Raw genomic sequence first — 15,889 nt, forward strand, 5'->3', positions numbered from 1 at the left:
CTAGACAGCCTGACGTATCCTCCCCACATAATCTCTCCCTCCTCCTTATGTCCTGAATGCAATCTACAGAGCAACATTTTAATCTGTTCCTCTTCTAGATACACAGCCCTGCACTACCCTCCTCCCTTAAGGGTTGTTTCTTCTAACCGAGTTATCCCTTCTGTTGCTATATCCCAGTAGTTTTACTCCACCAACTCTTGACCATATGTTATATATTAAAATATATTCTTTATTATTCCTATTCAGTGAATTGTCTGAGACTTTAAGTACAATTTTTTTAATTTCTGGGAAATTAAAACTGTTATTCTTTTTATCTTACAGTCTTCAGAGATCATAGTTTTTTTAAAGAAAAAATATGGAATTCATTTTGTTAACTTGAAACAATATATAACTTAGATAATTATTTCTTCCTTTCAAATAAAACCTCCTACATTTAATTGACTAATAGTTTAGGCACAGGTTACTATGCTTGACCTAGGTTTATGTGAACTTGAAATAATATCATTAAGTTTTCAGCTGTCTTAGCAACATCAAAGGAAAAGGACCAGCTAAATACCACCTTTGTTCCTAAACTAGCAAGAGCTAAGACACATACAAATTTCATGGCAAGTAATCTAAAACTCCTCTAAAAATGATTAACTGTTATTCTATCCAACAAGAAAACAAATACAGCAGATCTATCTAATTAGTTAAGACACCAGATACGCGTCATGCAGTGTCAGCACCTAGTAACAAACCTCTAAACTTTAAAATTCTGTTTCACAACTTCTAAGTACTCATAATACATTTAAAAGGTTGATACCCACTTCAAACTACGTATAGAAGTACCAGAGAACACAATTGTCAAGTAAATGTGCATATACACCAGAGATTCTCAAGTCTGATTTTGGAGCTCACACTGGCTGTCTCCAAAGATTCAAATATATATTGCAAAGTCATCAGCATAACTTTTAAAAAAAGAATTTTACATGGGGTGGGAGAAATATGATCAAATAGCTGGATATTCTGTCTCTAGACAGTTGACAGACATATCTATATTTCTCATGTCAAAACGTGACTGACTGAATTGGCCCAAGGGACAGGTTATCTTTTTATCTTATAGAAAATTGAGAGTGCAAAATGTAACCAATAGAAATTAAAACAAAAACAAGTAAGCATTTTAGAATAGTTTTTTTCAGTACTTTCACCTTCTGATAAAATACAGTACAGTAAAAAAAATTTAAATATGCCAATTTTGTTTTCTGCTATCAGGTTTTAAAAAAAATCCATTTTTTGGTCCATATTCAGTAAAAAATAAAACTAAACTCTTGTGTTTTTCATACCTGAGTTAAGAGCTCTAGGGTATTCCTAAAAAAGAAATAATGTAACTTATAAATAAAAAAAGATGGTTCAAAGTAACAAATCCATAATCAATAACCACTAATGGTGATATTCCTTAAGCTTACATTTTAATGTTTTCCTTAATGAGTGTGTCTAAATATGTTTTTTTTTTTTTTTGGTTGTTGTTAACAACACCTCCAATCCACGCCAAACACATCCATGGACTTAATTAAATCCAGGAAAATAGCCTAAAATGTTGGTTGCAATGCCAGAAAATGGCAAGATTAAAAAATAATTATATTTAAAATGGTCTTCTGTTTATTTTCAAATATGTTTGTTATATGTGCACTTTAAATTATTTAACAACAAAAAAAAGATTTTTAAAATATATAATTTCAAGTCTCAAAGTTAATTCGAAAGAAATGTGTAACATTTCATTTGAAAATAATAGTTTTGGCAGATATGTGCAATATTCCTACATGAGTTCCAAATTTGTCATCAAAACCATCACATTTTATTATTTTAAAGGGGAATTCAAGGTAGGAGATTTTTTTTCTGTATTATGCAACTGACTAAAGACTACTTTCGCTTGTAAAAATAATTTACACTAAAAAACTCAGGTGCAAAAAGTCTGATAATTTGTTTATCAAAATAACAAGAACAAAATAAGCAATGAAAAAATAGCAAAAGTCATTACAAAAAATAGTAAATTCCTATTTAAATTCCTGTGTTCACAGGTTAAAAATGTTTCTCAGTTAACTATATCACACAGGTTGAAGATACTTTAAGCTATAATAGGGAAAGGTAACATGGGATATTTGAAACTGAAGCTGTATTTACCAAAATAGTTTTAACCTGAGCCTTTGACATCTTCAGAAATGTACTTGACAATAATGTATGATAAAGTATAGTTATTATTTAGTAGTATAATTCAGTTATTTTTCTTTGAATTGCTCTAAATACTCCTTCTTAAATATTTGAATAAAATTATAAATATTTATTACATTTGGGGGCCCAGTTCTCTAAGTACAATGGAGTGTATGAATTAAAAAGCTGTTATTTTTTTTCTGCTACACAAGCATATGAAGATGTCTTTCTTATTCAAAATGCCTTTGATTTAATCTTAGTTTCATATTTCAAGTTATTTTAGAACAAATGCAAAGGTCAAAAGACTATCATTGCTACTCGAATATTCCCATGAAATATATCATACCCACTGAAGATTGAATACAATTTCACTAAAGAATATCAAATTAATCATTTCCTCCTATAAATATTTTCTTTTTATTTATTTTGTGTTTAGAAGTTGCAGTTTTAAGTACTATTAACAGAAAATACATAACAAAAGCTTCCTAACAAGTGAAAAAAATAATTATAAATGCTGGAAAAATTGGCCTCATTAACATATTTACAGACTTTTACTTAATACATACTCCATTGGAAATTAATTATATGACATTTATACAAGCATTAACATTTCCAAATCACTCTGAGTAGAGAGCACTTCAGTTCTTTACTGTCTATACCCAAAGTTGAAAGTCACTCAGTTTCTGAAGGCAATACTGACAAGCATCAGAAGTGGTCAATCTGAGATGCTATTGACATATTGTTCTGTTCCCTCGCCTAAAGACGTTTCTGTTGAGTAAGTGTCCTTATGCTTCTTCTTCTCTTTGCTCTGATCTTCCTGCAGCTTCAGAATTATGTTTCGTATTTCTTCTCTTTTTGTTCTCATTCTTGGAGGAGGAAACCAGTTTGCCAAATTCATAGGTAGTTCAAAACTAAGAATTGGATTCTTGGAAATAAAAATATTAAATGTACATTAGAAAATTATAATAATATTTTAGTTTCAATCACAAAAGCATTCCAGAGTTAAAATGAATAAAATCAATAACATTTAATAAGTATTTACTCATCTTACTCATTATCACGTGCCAGGCATTGTGCTAGGCACTGGAGATGCAAGACAGTTTCTACCTTCAGATCTCAGAGTCTAGATCAGGAGTCAGCAAACTACAGCTAGTAGGCCAAATTCTGCCTACTGCCTGTTTTTGTAAATAAAGCCTTACTGGAGCACAGTCACTAACTCATTTACATGCTGTCTGTGGATGCTTTCAAATGCCGTAATAGCAGAACTAAGAGTAGAGACTGTGTGGCTACAAAGCCTAAAATATTTACTGCCTGGCCCATTAGGAAAAGGTCTGCTGACCCCAGTGTAGACAGACAGACAACTCAACAATTAAAACAATGACTATGACAAGTATTAAGATGCGGGAAGCAGACAGTCCTATGGGAATACATATCTGAGGGCTGAACACAATTCCAAGAAGAAGTGATGTTTATGCTAAGACCTGAAGAATGGAGTTGGCCAAATAAGGAATGATGGAAGCAACAGGGAAGAGTATTCCAGGTAAGGAAATATGTATCAAGGGCTGGAGGCAAGAGAGAACATGACACAGTATGGGAAGCTGACTGACATTCAGGTAGCTGGTATGTAGAACACTAAAGAGTAAGAATGGTAGAAATGAGGCTAGAAGCTTGGACGGTAGTTAGACCATGCAGGCTACATGAAGGATCCTGGTCTTAACTAAAGGGCAACAGAAAACCACTATAAGATTTAAAGAAGAGAGGTGGCCTGATTCGATTTGGGTCCTGGGAAAAGAATTGAAAAATACAACTCAAAAGGCCTAGTTAGATGTTGGTGCAGCAGTTTGGAACAGTGACACTAGAACCTGGACTTAGAAAGCAGTAGCAGGGGTAAAGAACCGAATATATCTGACATTAAGTGACAGAATTCATAGGACTTCTAGCACAATGGATGCAGATGAGGAAGAAGCAGTTGAGATAACTGTAAAGAATGTCTGAGATGTATGCCTCGTACTGCATCTCAGAAGGCAAAGGAAGAGAGCGTTATGAGGAAGGAATGATCAACACTGTCAAATGGAGCTGGGAGTCAGGAACAATTTCAACATAAGGGTGAGGGTTAAGGCAGATCTAAGAAGCAAGTGGGATTTGTGGAAAGGAAGACAGTGAATATAAATGTTGTCCAGAAATATATCTGTGAAGGGGAGGAAAAAAAGGGTAAGAGATAGCCCAACATGGGAGAAATTTCTTAAGGTGGAAAGAGGCATTGGAGACGAATAACTGATCAGTGGTAAGGAATGAGGTCAACAAGCCCTGGATTTGATGGAGTATACAGTCTTTTCTTATGACTTAAAAATACTCTTAAGAGTTTTTACTCCCTGAAATAATTCTTAAAATGACAGTTTTCAATCTCTTCAAATTATTTGCTTGTTGTGTTTTTTACACTAACATAAGGTCAAACACACCATTTTATTATTTATTAAATGAGATCCAACAAACTTAAACTCACCTCAAAAAAGCTCTCTACATACTGCAATATGTAAACACCACAATCACTGAAGTTGTTTTGCTGGGGTACTTTTGGATTAGAGCCTTTCATAACATCTTTGGAAAAACTTCTTTTGCTTCCTTTTTTAACTTCCCATTCCACCTCTAAATACCTGCAATGATAGGTATACAGTAATATGCATACACACACACACACACACACACACACACACACACACACACACACACACAAATATACATAGTTTCTCATTCCCACCAGAATAAAGTACAGGCACAGCTTTTAACTTACTCTCTTAGAATTTTTACAACATTTGACCGAGAAGGGCCTCTGAGTGAGTCCATCAGTAGGATGCAAGGTCTGCAGGGTAGAAATGATGAATATTAATACTTTATGTTTAAAAGGCATAGAAAGCTGTGCATTAACCATAAAATTTAAAACCTGCCTCAGTAAAACCTGGGAGGAAAATAAATCTTTTATGCATAAACAACCTAATAATAATTAACTATACATGGTTATATTAAATACTGAATTATAGAATATTAATCTAACCATATCTAAGTGATGAATATATTTCACTGATGTTTCATAGTTAGTTTCTAAAAATATCACAAAATTTAGTAGAAAGCCAAAACAATTCTGAAAATTTGAACATCCCTATACTCCAAATTACCAAAAGTGGGGACCAGGTAAAAAGTAGAAGAAAAATAACTCCATTTTCAACTAAAATCTATTTTAGACAACAAAACAGGTAATCTTCACATAAAAGAATTAGTTTAGAGTCCAGTGTTTTGGGCAAGCTTCCACTTTTGAACACTCAATATAAATAACACTCAATCTTCAAACTTTGTTGTAAACCCAAGTAAGCGAGGAAGTATAATGTAGTGCAAAAAGTCCTAGAATGGTTAAAAATCTAGGTTCTTCCTGGCTAAAATTTTATGAGACCTGGAGAAAAATCTTTTAACTGCTCTAGGTCTTTATATTTTTCCTTTATAAATGAAGTTTGCATTTCAAATGCTGTTAATGGAGTTTCAGCCAACATTTCCTACAAAAAGAGAGATGAAGTCTAGGAATAGGTACTATTTTATCACCTAAGAAGTCTGGAGACCCTGAAAATCCTCTGAATATGTACATCTGAGAACCAAAATAGACTCACTCACACTCAGGGTTCCCATCTGGAACCTGTCCCTTAGGACTGCCTTGAGTCACTCCACAGCCTTCACACAGTAGCTACAGAATCAGTGTAAACTCCAATTCCTGTGTTACAGATGTGAATTGAAATGACAGTTTTTTTGTCTTTTCCTGCTTCAACTCACTATATATCCAAAAGGGATAGTGGTTTTCGGTGCACATACGCACACATGGAAAATGGGCAAACGGAGAACTGAAACGATTTCCATTCTCGCCAACTCGATCCCTGGACACTGGGCATGATCCAATTTTCCTCACTGACCCTGAAAGCTTTTTGTGACTTTTGCTTAAGTACTTGTTTAAATTAAAACAGTACGGGGTTAATGTTTTATTCTAAGAGGGTACCTGAATAAAAATTATCATGTAGTTTGCAAGATATACAATTAATGCTTACTGTTTACAGATGGTAGGCTTTAAATGCCACTGTCCTATTTCTGAACTGCAGTTGTCATCGGCAAGGAAACCATCATCACTGCTATCATCCTGTAAAAGACAGCCTACTGTTAGCACTGAAAGCATACAGTCTAAATAACTAACAACTTAACAACAGCACTATTGAGGATAAACATCTTTGCAACAAAAATGTAAAGCAACTTCTTCTATTTAGGCAATCTGACATTAGAAAATGTATGTATGTCACTCCATTCCATTTATCTCATGCTACAACACTGGCATTTGAATGAAAAGAAACAGTCAATCAGATGTCTACAAAAAACTTGTTACATCTATTTACTCAATCTAAATTTTTAAAGACTAAATATAGTATGACTGATTCTTCTCCAGTCAAACACCACGGCTCTGATTTTAGGTATTTTCACAAAAATTTAGCTTGCTGGCTAGGACAACTGTTTCATAACAGGGCATGAGTGACATATTTATTATTCTTTCACACAAATTTTTTTCATATCAAAACATTTAAAGGGTTTTTAGAAACACTGTTTTACTCAACAAAACCATTTATCCACTTCACTTGAGAGAAGATGGCTTTATGATACTGTGCCTTATTCTACAAATTATCTTGAATGTAAAACAAACAAGACTTTTTCTGTTCTTTGGGGAAGCTTCCTGCAACCTTATGAAATAATCAACAGTAAGAATAACAATAACAACAACAATAATAATAATACACAATTAGAATAACTAGTTCATATAACTGCTATGATGAAAGGAGCATAATATGTAACCATTGTAAATCTTGAATGTAATCTAGACATGGGTCTGTATGTATTAAACAAAAAACTATCTCACAGCCACACACTGTAGACCAACCAACACTACAAAAAATGTATTTTGTTCACAAGAGGATTAAGTAAAAAGGAGAAATGGTACAAAGTTATCTTTACGACTAGATAAACTCAAAGTTTATCCTAACAACTAAGGAAAGGTCAGAGTTAAAGAAATGGTATAAACTTTTCTCTCAATATAAAGCCCTGTTTAACTAAAATTATATTTTCAAAAATATACTTTATTCTTGATGTTAATAAAGTTTATTAGAGCAAATGTGACTCTAAGGAAATATCAGAATTGACCTATGTAGTTTTAACTACATATTACCTGCTCCTGCCATGATACATACACACTAAATTAGATCAAAGAAAAAGAATCACTAGAAAGTGTAAAAAATAATATAATTTTGCTATGCTTGTTCACTACATAATCGAAAATGTAAACATTTGCCTCCTAAGTCAGTCCAAAGGTAAAGTATGGTCCGCAGATGCTTTAAAAGAGAAAGGGGAAGGGGTGTGACTGGGGTGGTGGGGGCGGGAGCTGGGTTGGGGTGGGAGAATTAATCTGACATTAAAATTTTCTAAGGTGCATTAACCCACAATAGCAAACAAAACAAAGAAAAACTCTCAAACAAAAAATAAAACAACACTAATAATTTTTATCATGGCAACTTCTGAACTGAAACCTGAATTTGTGTTTTGAGATAAGTTCCAAATCCAGAAGGCGTAAGTTACTGGTTGAAGGAACTGCCTACAAGACTCCAAATAAAACCTATTAATTAGATAAAATATTAGAACTTTTGGTCAAGCGTTAGATTTTTCACCTGGTTGTCCTGATCTTCTGAGAAGTCGATGAGTTCATCTTCAAGCATTTTACTACCTTCAGCTGATTCTTCACTATAGTTTAGTCTGATTTTACTTAAGCCATCTGTATCAATAAGAAACATTATATAATTTTTAAAAAGAACATGCACATAACTTAAGAGTATATGATGTTAAAATTAATGCTTATAATTAATTATACTAAATATGAATACAAAAATCTGTCTTCACATATATCACAAATATAAAGTAAGTTACTTTTAATAAAAACCTGGACTGACATGTCATTTACAGAACTATTTCTACTCAGACCCTGAAACTTGTTAAAATTTAAAAACTGGGTATCAATTATATTATTAAATACTTATATATATATTTAAATACATATATATAAATAAATGTTGTGCTAGGTATGCTAGAGATATCTTTAATAACAGTAACTACAATAGTCTGAAAATAACTCAAATGTTCAATAACAAAGAACAGTTAGCAAATAATAGAACATAAAATTAATTATTGTACATTTAAAAAATTAAAATTGTAAAAATATGGAAAATTGTATAATACAAGTTAAAAAATGACTAAAACTAAGTAAAACAGGTCTGCTTTTGAACAAATAATTTTTAAAAATACATAAAGATGGAAATAATCATCATAAGATAGTAGTTATGGACAAGTTCCCCAGGTCTATATTTTTCCTTCATGTTTGGTTTATTAATAGATTTTTTTCAATAAAAATAAAACAACAAAAGCCAATGTAGGTCCTGATAGTATGAAAATAATTGACTCAAAAGAAATATTTGTAATGAATTCTTTTAAAGGTTTGTTTCAAGAATCTAAATCCTTAAAAACCAATTATTTTGCTGAAAGAAGCTAATCACATAATATATTTTGAAGAAACAAGATTTCATGAAAATAATGAAAACTGAGTCAGGGACTTTGATACCAAATATACAAATATTATGCTTTATTATAGAGCACACTATTTTCAAGTTTTTAAAAGCATGACTTCAAGATGTTTTGGACAGGATAAAACTTATTTTGGTACAAGCTATTAAAAGGGCACTAAGAATACTAACATACGCAAGATGGGATGGAAAGACAGCAAGATAAAACGTGCCCCTGAAAAGATATATTTAACATATATAAAAATCTATGCAGACATAGTAAACAATTTTATGGTTACTGGGGGAAAGGAGGTGGGAAGAGAGAAATTTGGGAGTTTGAGATATGCAAAGGTTAACCACTGTATTTAAAAATAGATTAAAAAAAAAAACTTCTGTATAGCACAGGGAACTATTTTCAATATCTTGTAATAACCTTTAATGAAAAAGAATATGAAAATGAATATATGTATATAATACATGCATGACTGGGACCTTATGCTATACATCAGAAACTGACACATTATAACTGGCTATACTTCAATTTTAAAAAATCTAAATGTTGTGATAAAAAACACACTATTTAAAATAATAAAGCACTCATGGTGAATCCTTTTATTATGCAAAGAATAACCTTTTCAATTTATCTTTTTCAAAAATCTATATTTTTATGCTTTTTTGAAGCTAAAACACCTTTATTTGAATAAACTTTGTTCAAATCCTGTGGTAATTCAGTTAGTCATTACAATCAAGTTATTTCAGTAGCAAATTATTCCTACCTATACCTATCTATTACACAGAAACTTTGTCATATAAATACGAACTTTATACAAATAAAATACATGTGCATTGAAAAAAAGGAAGAAAAATAATTTAAATAGTGTAGTCAATTCCTTCAATTATTTCATTCAGTAAACGATAGCCCTGGTGTAAATTGAGGCACTAACTCAATCAGCTGCTTTCTCAATCAGAACCAGTTCCTGAGCTTCTTGTATAGTGAGATCATCTGAAGGTGTCAAGCGTAATTCTAGAGTTTAAACATACACATTTTCAGGTACCATACATAGCAAGACAACTATTTCAAATGGTGCTCACCTGAAGGAACAGCAAATGAAAGCAGTGATAACACAGATTATTATTTTCCTACAGCTGACCTTAAAAACCTAATCTGTTTGATAAGATACAACTCCACTTACTGTAGTATGTCCTCCGACATCACAGTCAATATTTATGACTGTATGTGTTCAATGGTTAAAATCGTATTAAAACTATCTAAAACGCCTCATTTAAATCCTGTCAACTATACTCCCAGACCAAATAGAAATTGGTTACTAAGACACTAATCACAATCACAAAAATTTCCACAAGCTCTCCTTGTAATAACTTTAATGTCATCATTTTATCTAGGATAGATCTGCTTAACTATCCTCCCTGAGGCAGTAAAGGATCCTCTACAGAGCACTCTTATCTAATGTACTTTTGGGTGACTGATCCCTTGGAAACATCTGATAAAAGATATGAGAACTTGTTCCTGAAAAATATACACCCATTCTAGAGAACCAATTTTCAAACTGTGGGACACTATCATCACTGAATTAAGATAAGCATTAAAACAGAAGGGAATATATCAGTGTATCATGTACAATAAAGTTAAATTAATTTCCTTTAAGGAAGATATAAGACAGTTACACATATACTAAAAACAAAACAAATTCACAAACTATAATTTTAAAAAGAAGAATAAATACAATAAACATACTCAACGGGCAAACTACATAAAGCAGATATTCTTTACTTTGGTCTCCATCAGGATTTGTTAGGATATTTATTCAAATTTAACTGGTTACTACTCAACTAGAACATTAACTTGTAGGAGAGGGCCAATAGGAATTTCTGGGGTTTGTATATATGAACATATGAAAGAAGTCCTAGGCTATTTTTATCCCATTGCTGTGTTTTAAGTCATGCACGTTATTTCTTAACTTGAATTTACATTAAACTGTATGAAATTATTGATCAAAAAGGAACTTAAAAAATGTCTTATGGAGATATAACTCATATACCATACAATTCACCCATTTAAAGTATATAAGTGGTTTTTGATTTACTTACACATATATGTGCAACCATCACAAGAGTCAATTTTAAAACATTTTCAAAATGTTTTAAACCTCAAAAAAACAAAAAGAACATCGAACTCTGTATCCTTCAGCTATCACTCCCTTCTCCCCATATTCCTGTCTCCCCAACCCCCACCAGCCCTAAGCATCCATTTATTCTAGATTTTCCTGTTTGGGAAATTCATACAAATGGAATCACATAATATGTGGTCTTTTGTGACTACTTTCACTTAGCATGATGTTTTCCAGTTTCATCCATGTTGTAGCATGCATCACTACTTCATTTCTTTTTATGGCCTAATAATAACCCATCAGATGGATAGACCACCTTTTGGTTATCCATCAGCTGATGAACATCTGGATTGTTTCCACCTTTTGGCTATTATGAATAATGTTGCTGTAATGAATAATGTTGCTGTAAATGTTCATGCCCAAGTTTTTGTGTGGACATGTTTTTATCTCTCGGGTATTTATCTAGGAGTGGAACTGCTGGGTTATATGGTAACTCTGTTTAACATTTTGAGGAACTGTCAAAACTTGTCTCCCAAAGCAGGCCACACCATTTTACATTTCCACTAATAATATATGAAGGTTTTCATTTCCCCACATCCTCACCAACACTTTTTGGTAACTGACTTTTTGATTCTAGCCATGCAAGTGTGGCTATGAATCTCTTTATGGTTTTGATTTACATTCCCTTATGACTAATGGTGTCCACCCTCTTCTCATGTACTAACTGGCAGGACTTTGGTTTAAAGGCAATGAGAGACAGTGCATGCTGCCTTGAAGGCTTAATATTCAGAGTGCCCCAAATGGTATTTAATCTGTAATGTGGCTATTCACTGCCTCTTTTATATTTTTTCTATTCAAATATTAAAATACTAAAACTGAAAACAATTACAATCAGAATTTGGTGATTACCTAATTTGCCTATCTTCACTTCCTGTCAGAGGATAGACTAGGAAGTGAGCTAGAAAAGGTGGTACAGTTGACCCTTGAACAACACAGGTTTGAACTGCACTGGTTCCACATACGTATGGATTTTTTAAAAAATAAGTATGTAATACAGTATTTACATAATCTGAGGTTGGCTGAATCCAGGGATGTGAATCTGCAAATGTGGAACTGTTTAATGATACCAAGGGCCAACTGTCAAATTATACATGGATTTTCGACTGTCCAGACGGTCAGTCCTAAACCCCACATTATTCAAGGGTCAACTGCATTTATCTGTTTGGCTTTTGATGTACTTTTTTTTGCTTTATCTCTTAAATTTCCCCCTTCTGCCTCTTATCTTATACCCCCTAGAGGGCAAAAAGACCAACAATCATAGGGCTAATGTCAGCTTTAGGCAACCTAGTATCTCAAACAAACAAAAGTGATATTATAAGGGTTCAGCAACAGCTTTCTGACTTACTAAAATAATACAGGATGGCAGACATACCAAGAGTATGTTCAGAATTCACAATTTTTGATAAGGTCTTTCCGAGTTCACATAATTTCTTCTATGACTTACACTGAGTATTTTTCCTCCACAGAAAATTTATTAGATCTATTCATAGTTCAGTAAGTTTGAAAGTACATACTACAGCATATTATGGGTTTAGAAAGTAGACTATTTTACTTTTGTTTGGAGTGGAAATTATGTAGCTGCCTTGATATAAAATTTACCTATTTGAAGAGAAACCTTAGATTTCTATAACAAGGTCAGAAATATGGAACTGGTTCAAGGGAAAAAAAAATTATTAGAACTGAAGGGAAATAAAAAAGCAGAGGTTGGATCAGTGCCCTTCTTCCCATTGAAAACCATGAATAAGAGTGAGGAATAGGAACTAACCTTTAGTTTGAATGTCAACAACTATTTGGAGGAGAAAGCTTTAATTTCTGCCTCTTGCCACTTGATCTCAATTTGCTTATCTGTAAATTGAGAAGATCGAACTAATTCGCCTTACAGATCTAAGACTGTGCATCTACTGTATATGCTGAATAAGTAAATTTCCATGAAATAAAAATCAATCCAAGTTCCTATAAATGGAAAATGTAGACCTTGTACTACAATTTTAAAACTGCACTCTCTGTAAGGGTGAGAGGAGGAGACTGACTATCAAGGGGGCACAAGGGAATTTTTTGGAGTAAAGGAAAGGTTCTAAATCTTGATTGTTATAGTGATTACATGACTGTATACATTTATCAAAGCTCACTGAGCTATATTCATGAGTGAATGTTACTGTAAGTAAATTATACCTCAATAAACCTGACTTTTAAAAAGTGCACCCTGAAATCTTAATCCTATTTCTAAAAATATCCAACTTATTCTGAATTCTTTGATTCTTTAAAACATTTAGAAACATACCTGTATGGTGCATAGAACTTAAATATTCATTCTGTAGGCCATTCTCACTTTTAGTCCTATCAACAACTTTCTGGCATGCAGATTCTCCTTTATTCGATTCTTCATTTTCACTTGCAGTATGATTTATTTTTTTCAGACTACATTTCACACTGCTTATGTTTCTCCGATAACGAGGGTCACTTTCTTCCTGTTCATTATTTGAATCAATTACAGCTACGCAATGCTTTCTGTTTAGCATCTTCTTAATTACAGGCTTGGCAGAAGAGTTTTGTGAACAACTGTCCATTTCACTGGCTGAAGGAGAAGAAATACAACTGTCCTCTACAGTTGAACATTTTTGCATGACTGTGTTTTCATGGTAATGAGGATTAGGTTCATACTTTGGTTTTTCCAAACCAGGGAAACAAACAACAGCCAAAAACCAGTGTGCACTGTAAAAAACAAATGAAACTACTGAATATATTATTAGAAAAGTTTATTATATTTGGCAATAAATATTAAAATGTTTTTTCCTAAAGCTTTTGTAAACAAATTTATTAAGTATGCCCAATTTTTTCAATTCTCAAATTATCCACTTGTTTACATGATCGATTAACAGAATACAGTGTCTATTCAAAAATAACATAATTTTTGTCAGAATTACATAGTCTGCATTCACTTTTGCTAATAATCCTTTGAACCGTTTCTTGCTTTGAATGAAATTTTCATTCAAAATGAAATTCATTGTTTTTCAGGCAATTTAACAAAATGTGAAGTACATCTCTGCAATTCATCATTCCCAATTATGTTTCCTTTGCCCTATTTATGACAATAAAAAACTAGCCTCAAGATTAAAATGTCTTCAGAAGTCTAATTAGACTTTATAATTTTGAACATTTTCTAAATATTACACATAACTGCTTTTTAAAAACTTTTACCACATCTGTGTTTTTCTTATTAATAAGGCAGGAATTTCTTAATACTGAAAATTCTTTGTCTCATGCTATATTGAAATAAAATATATTAAATTAAAATAATACATCCAATCTAATCATAACAAAACTTCAAGTATTAATAGGATTCCAGCTGTCAAGTGGGTGCTCATGATATAGCCAAATTCAGGTTATCACAGTTCCCAAAAGTAGGGTATAAGCCATGAGTAAGAAGCTGTACAGCTAATATTGGTTAATATTCATTAACCTAATGAATTTTATTAAAGGCTTACTATTTGGTAGGCACAGTATTATGTGCTGGGATATAATGAACAGGCTATACATGTCATATATTAGGGTGTTCAACAGATATTTACTGAATGAAAAATGAATTATCTTGACATGGATAAAAGCTATTCTATATTCTATTTCTGAAAAATGTCAAATTCCCCCAAGGTAATACTAAGAAACAGCACATCTCTTCACCAGACAGCATAAGCAGAAAGGCCACAGAGGCTGGCTTCATTGTCAGTGTTGTAAAGACCAGATGGAGGAATGCTGCTCTCCGTTTTTAATTATTAACCTCGGCATCCTATGGACTTAGGTCAGGCTGGGGTAGGAGAAGAGCAGCACACCACCTTCCTCACTTCATCAACTCTAAGACACAGCTGACTGGAAGGTTATCTCAATTTCAGAAATGTTAAAATGTGAAGAACGTGTTTTAAAAACTAGCTAAGTATGGTATAATACAGTGATTCTCAAAGTCTATCACAGTTCTAAACATTTTGCAGTTATGATAATATAGATAAGCCATAATTTTTCTGTTGCTTCACCTAAAAACTTGGAAAAATTCTTCCTGCATCTAGCTGAAAAGAGAAAGCTTTTGAGGTCACTTCCAACCTCTAAGAGCCAGGTTTTACTTTTATGATCCCTTTTAATAGCAGCTACCTTAACCTTAAGTCTATCCATGGGAGACGAGGCTAACACAAGTAACTTCACTTAAAGATGGATTAGATCTAAATGTTAAATTTCTGCTCCTGTCAATTATGACAACAATTTAAATTTTAAAAAGCATATAAACTTTTACCTTGAAGAAATTACGACCAGGAAAATTAAAAATAAAACAGATGACAAATATATGCCTATCTAACATAATTAGTGTATATAAGTATTTCTTTACATCTCAAAAAAAAAAAAAAAAAAAAAAAAAAAAAAAAAGAACCCTCATGATCCGGAGGCTATTCTTCCCATCTACAAATGGATAGATCTCTTGCAGAACACTTTACTAACACCTTTGTTCATTATCTACCTTTCACCAAGATGACTGAAAGCAATGAATGTAGCTTCCCTCCACATCAGATACTGTGACAAAGAGGGATGTGCCTCTGTTGTTAAACTACGTGTGCCTCAAATTATATTTCTAATTTAAATTTTTATAATTAATTTCTGACAAATGGCTTTTTAGGTATATGCTCCCTTTAACCTAGTGGGAAGCTCACTTGTTAAGTTATATGACATATTAATGTCAAGAAACCTTATTCTGAGGAAAATGAAGAAATTAAAGATTAGTTTTAAACATAGTTCTAAATTTTATTATGATACTATGTTTGACTTGAATATATAGCTTTGAAGGAGTTGGGCTTTACAGCCAAAACCAGTGTTTTAATCTAGCCTACCTATCTTTGGCTGGGCTAA

General features: G+C 32.6%; 1 protein-coding gene across 5 annotated transcripts in view; it reads right to left on the reverse strand.

The window, feature by feature from the left end:
* Positions 1-2,590: 2,590 nt before the first annotated feature.
* The window catches only part of SENP6 (SUMO specific peptidase 6), a 106,780-nt gene continuing 93,481 nt past the window's right edge, over positions 2,591-15,889 (reverse strand). For all 5 annotated transcript variants that reach the window (XM_074368727.1, XM_074368726.1, XM_074368725.1 and 2 more), the window contains 6 exons: positions 13,284-13,714; positions 7,929-8,032; positions 6,273-6,361; positions 4,979-5,047; positions 4,691-4,841; positions 2,591-3,112 (listed from right to left, as the gene is read on the reverse strand). In XM_074368727.1, the coding sequence (XP_074224828.1) occupies positions 2,903-3,112; positions 4,691-4,841; positions 4,979-5,047; positions 6,273-6,361; positions 7,929-8,032; positions 13,284-13,714 (1,054 nt within the window). In that variant the 3' untranslated portion in view covers positions 2,591-2,902. The remainder of the gene's footprint in view (positions 3,113-4,690; positions 4,842-4,978; positions 5,048-6,272; positions 6,362-7,928; positions 8,033-13,283; positions 13,715-15,889) is intronic.

The sequence above is a fragment of the Camelus bactrianus genome, chromosome 8 (genome assembly GCF_048773025.1).
Source record: "Camelus bactrianus isolate YW-2024 breed Bactrian camel chromosome 8, ASM4877302v1, whole genome shotgun sequence".
Lineage (NCBI taxonomy): Eukaryota > Metazoa > Chordata > Mammalia > Artiodactyla > Camelidae > Camelus > Camelus bactrianus.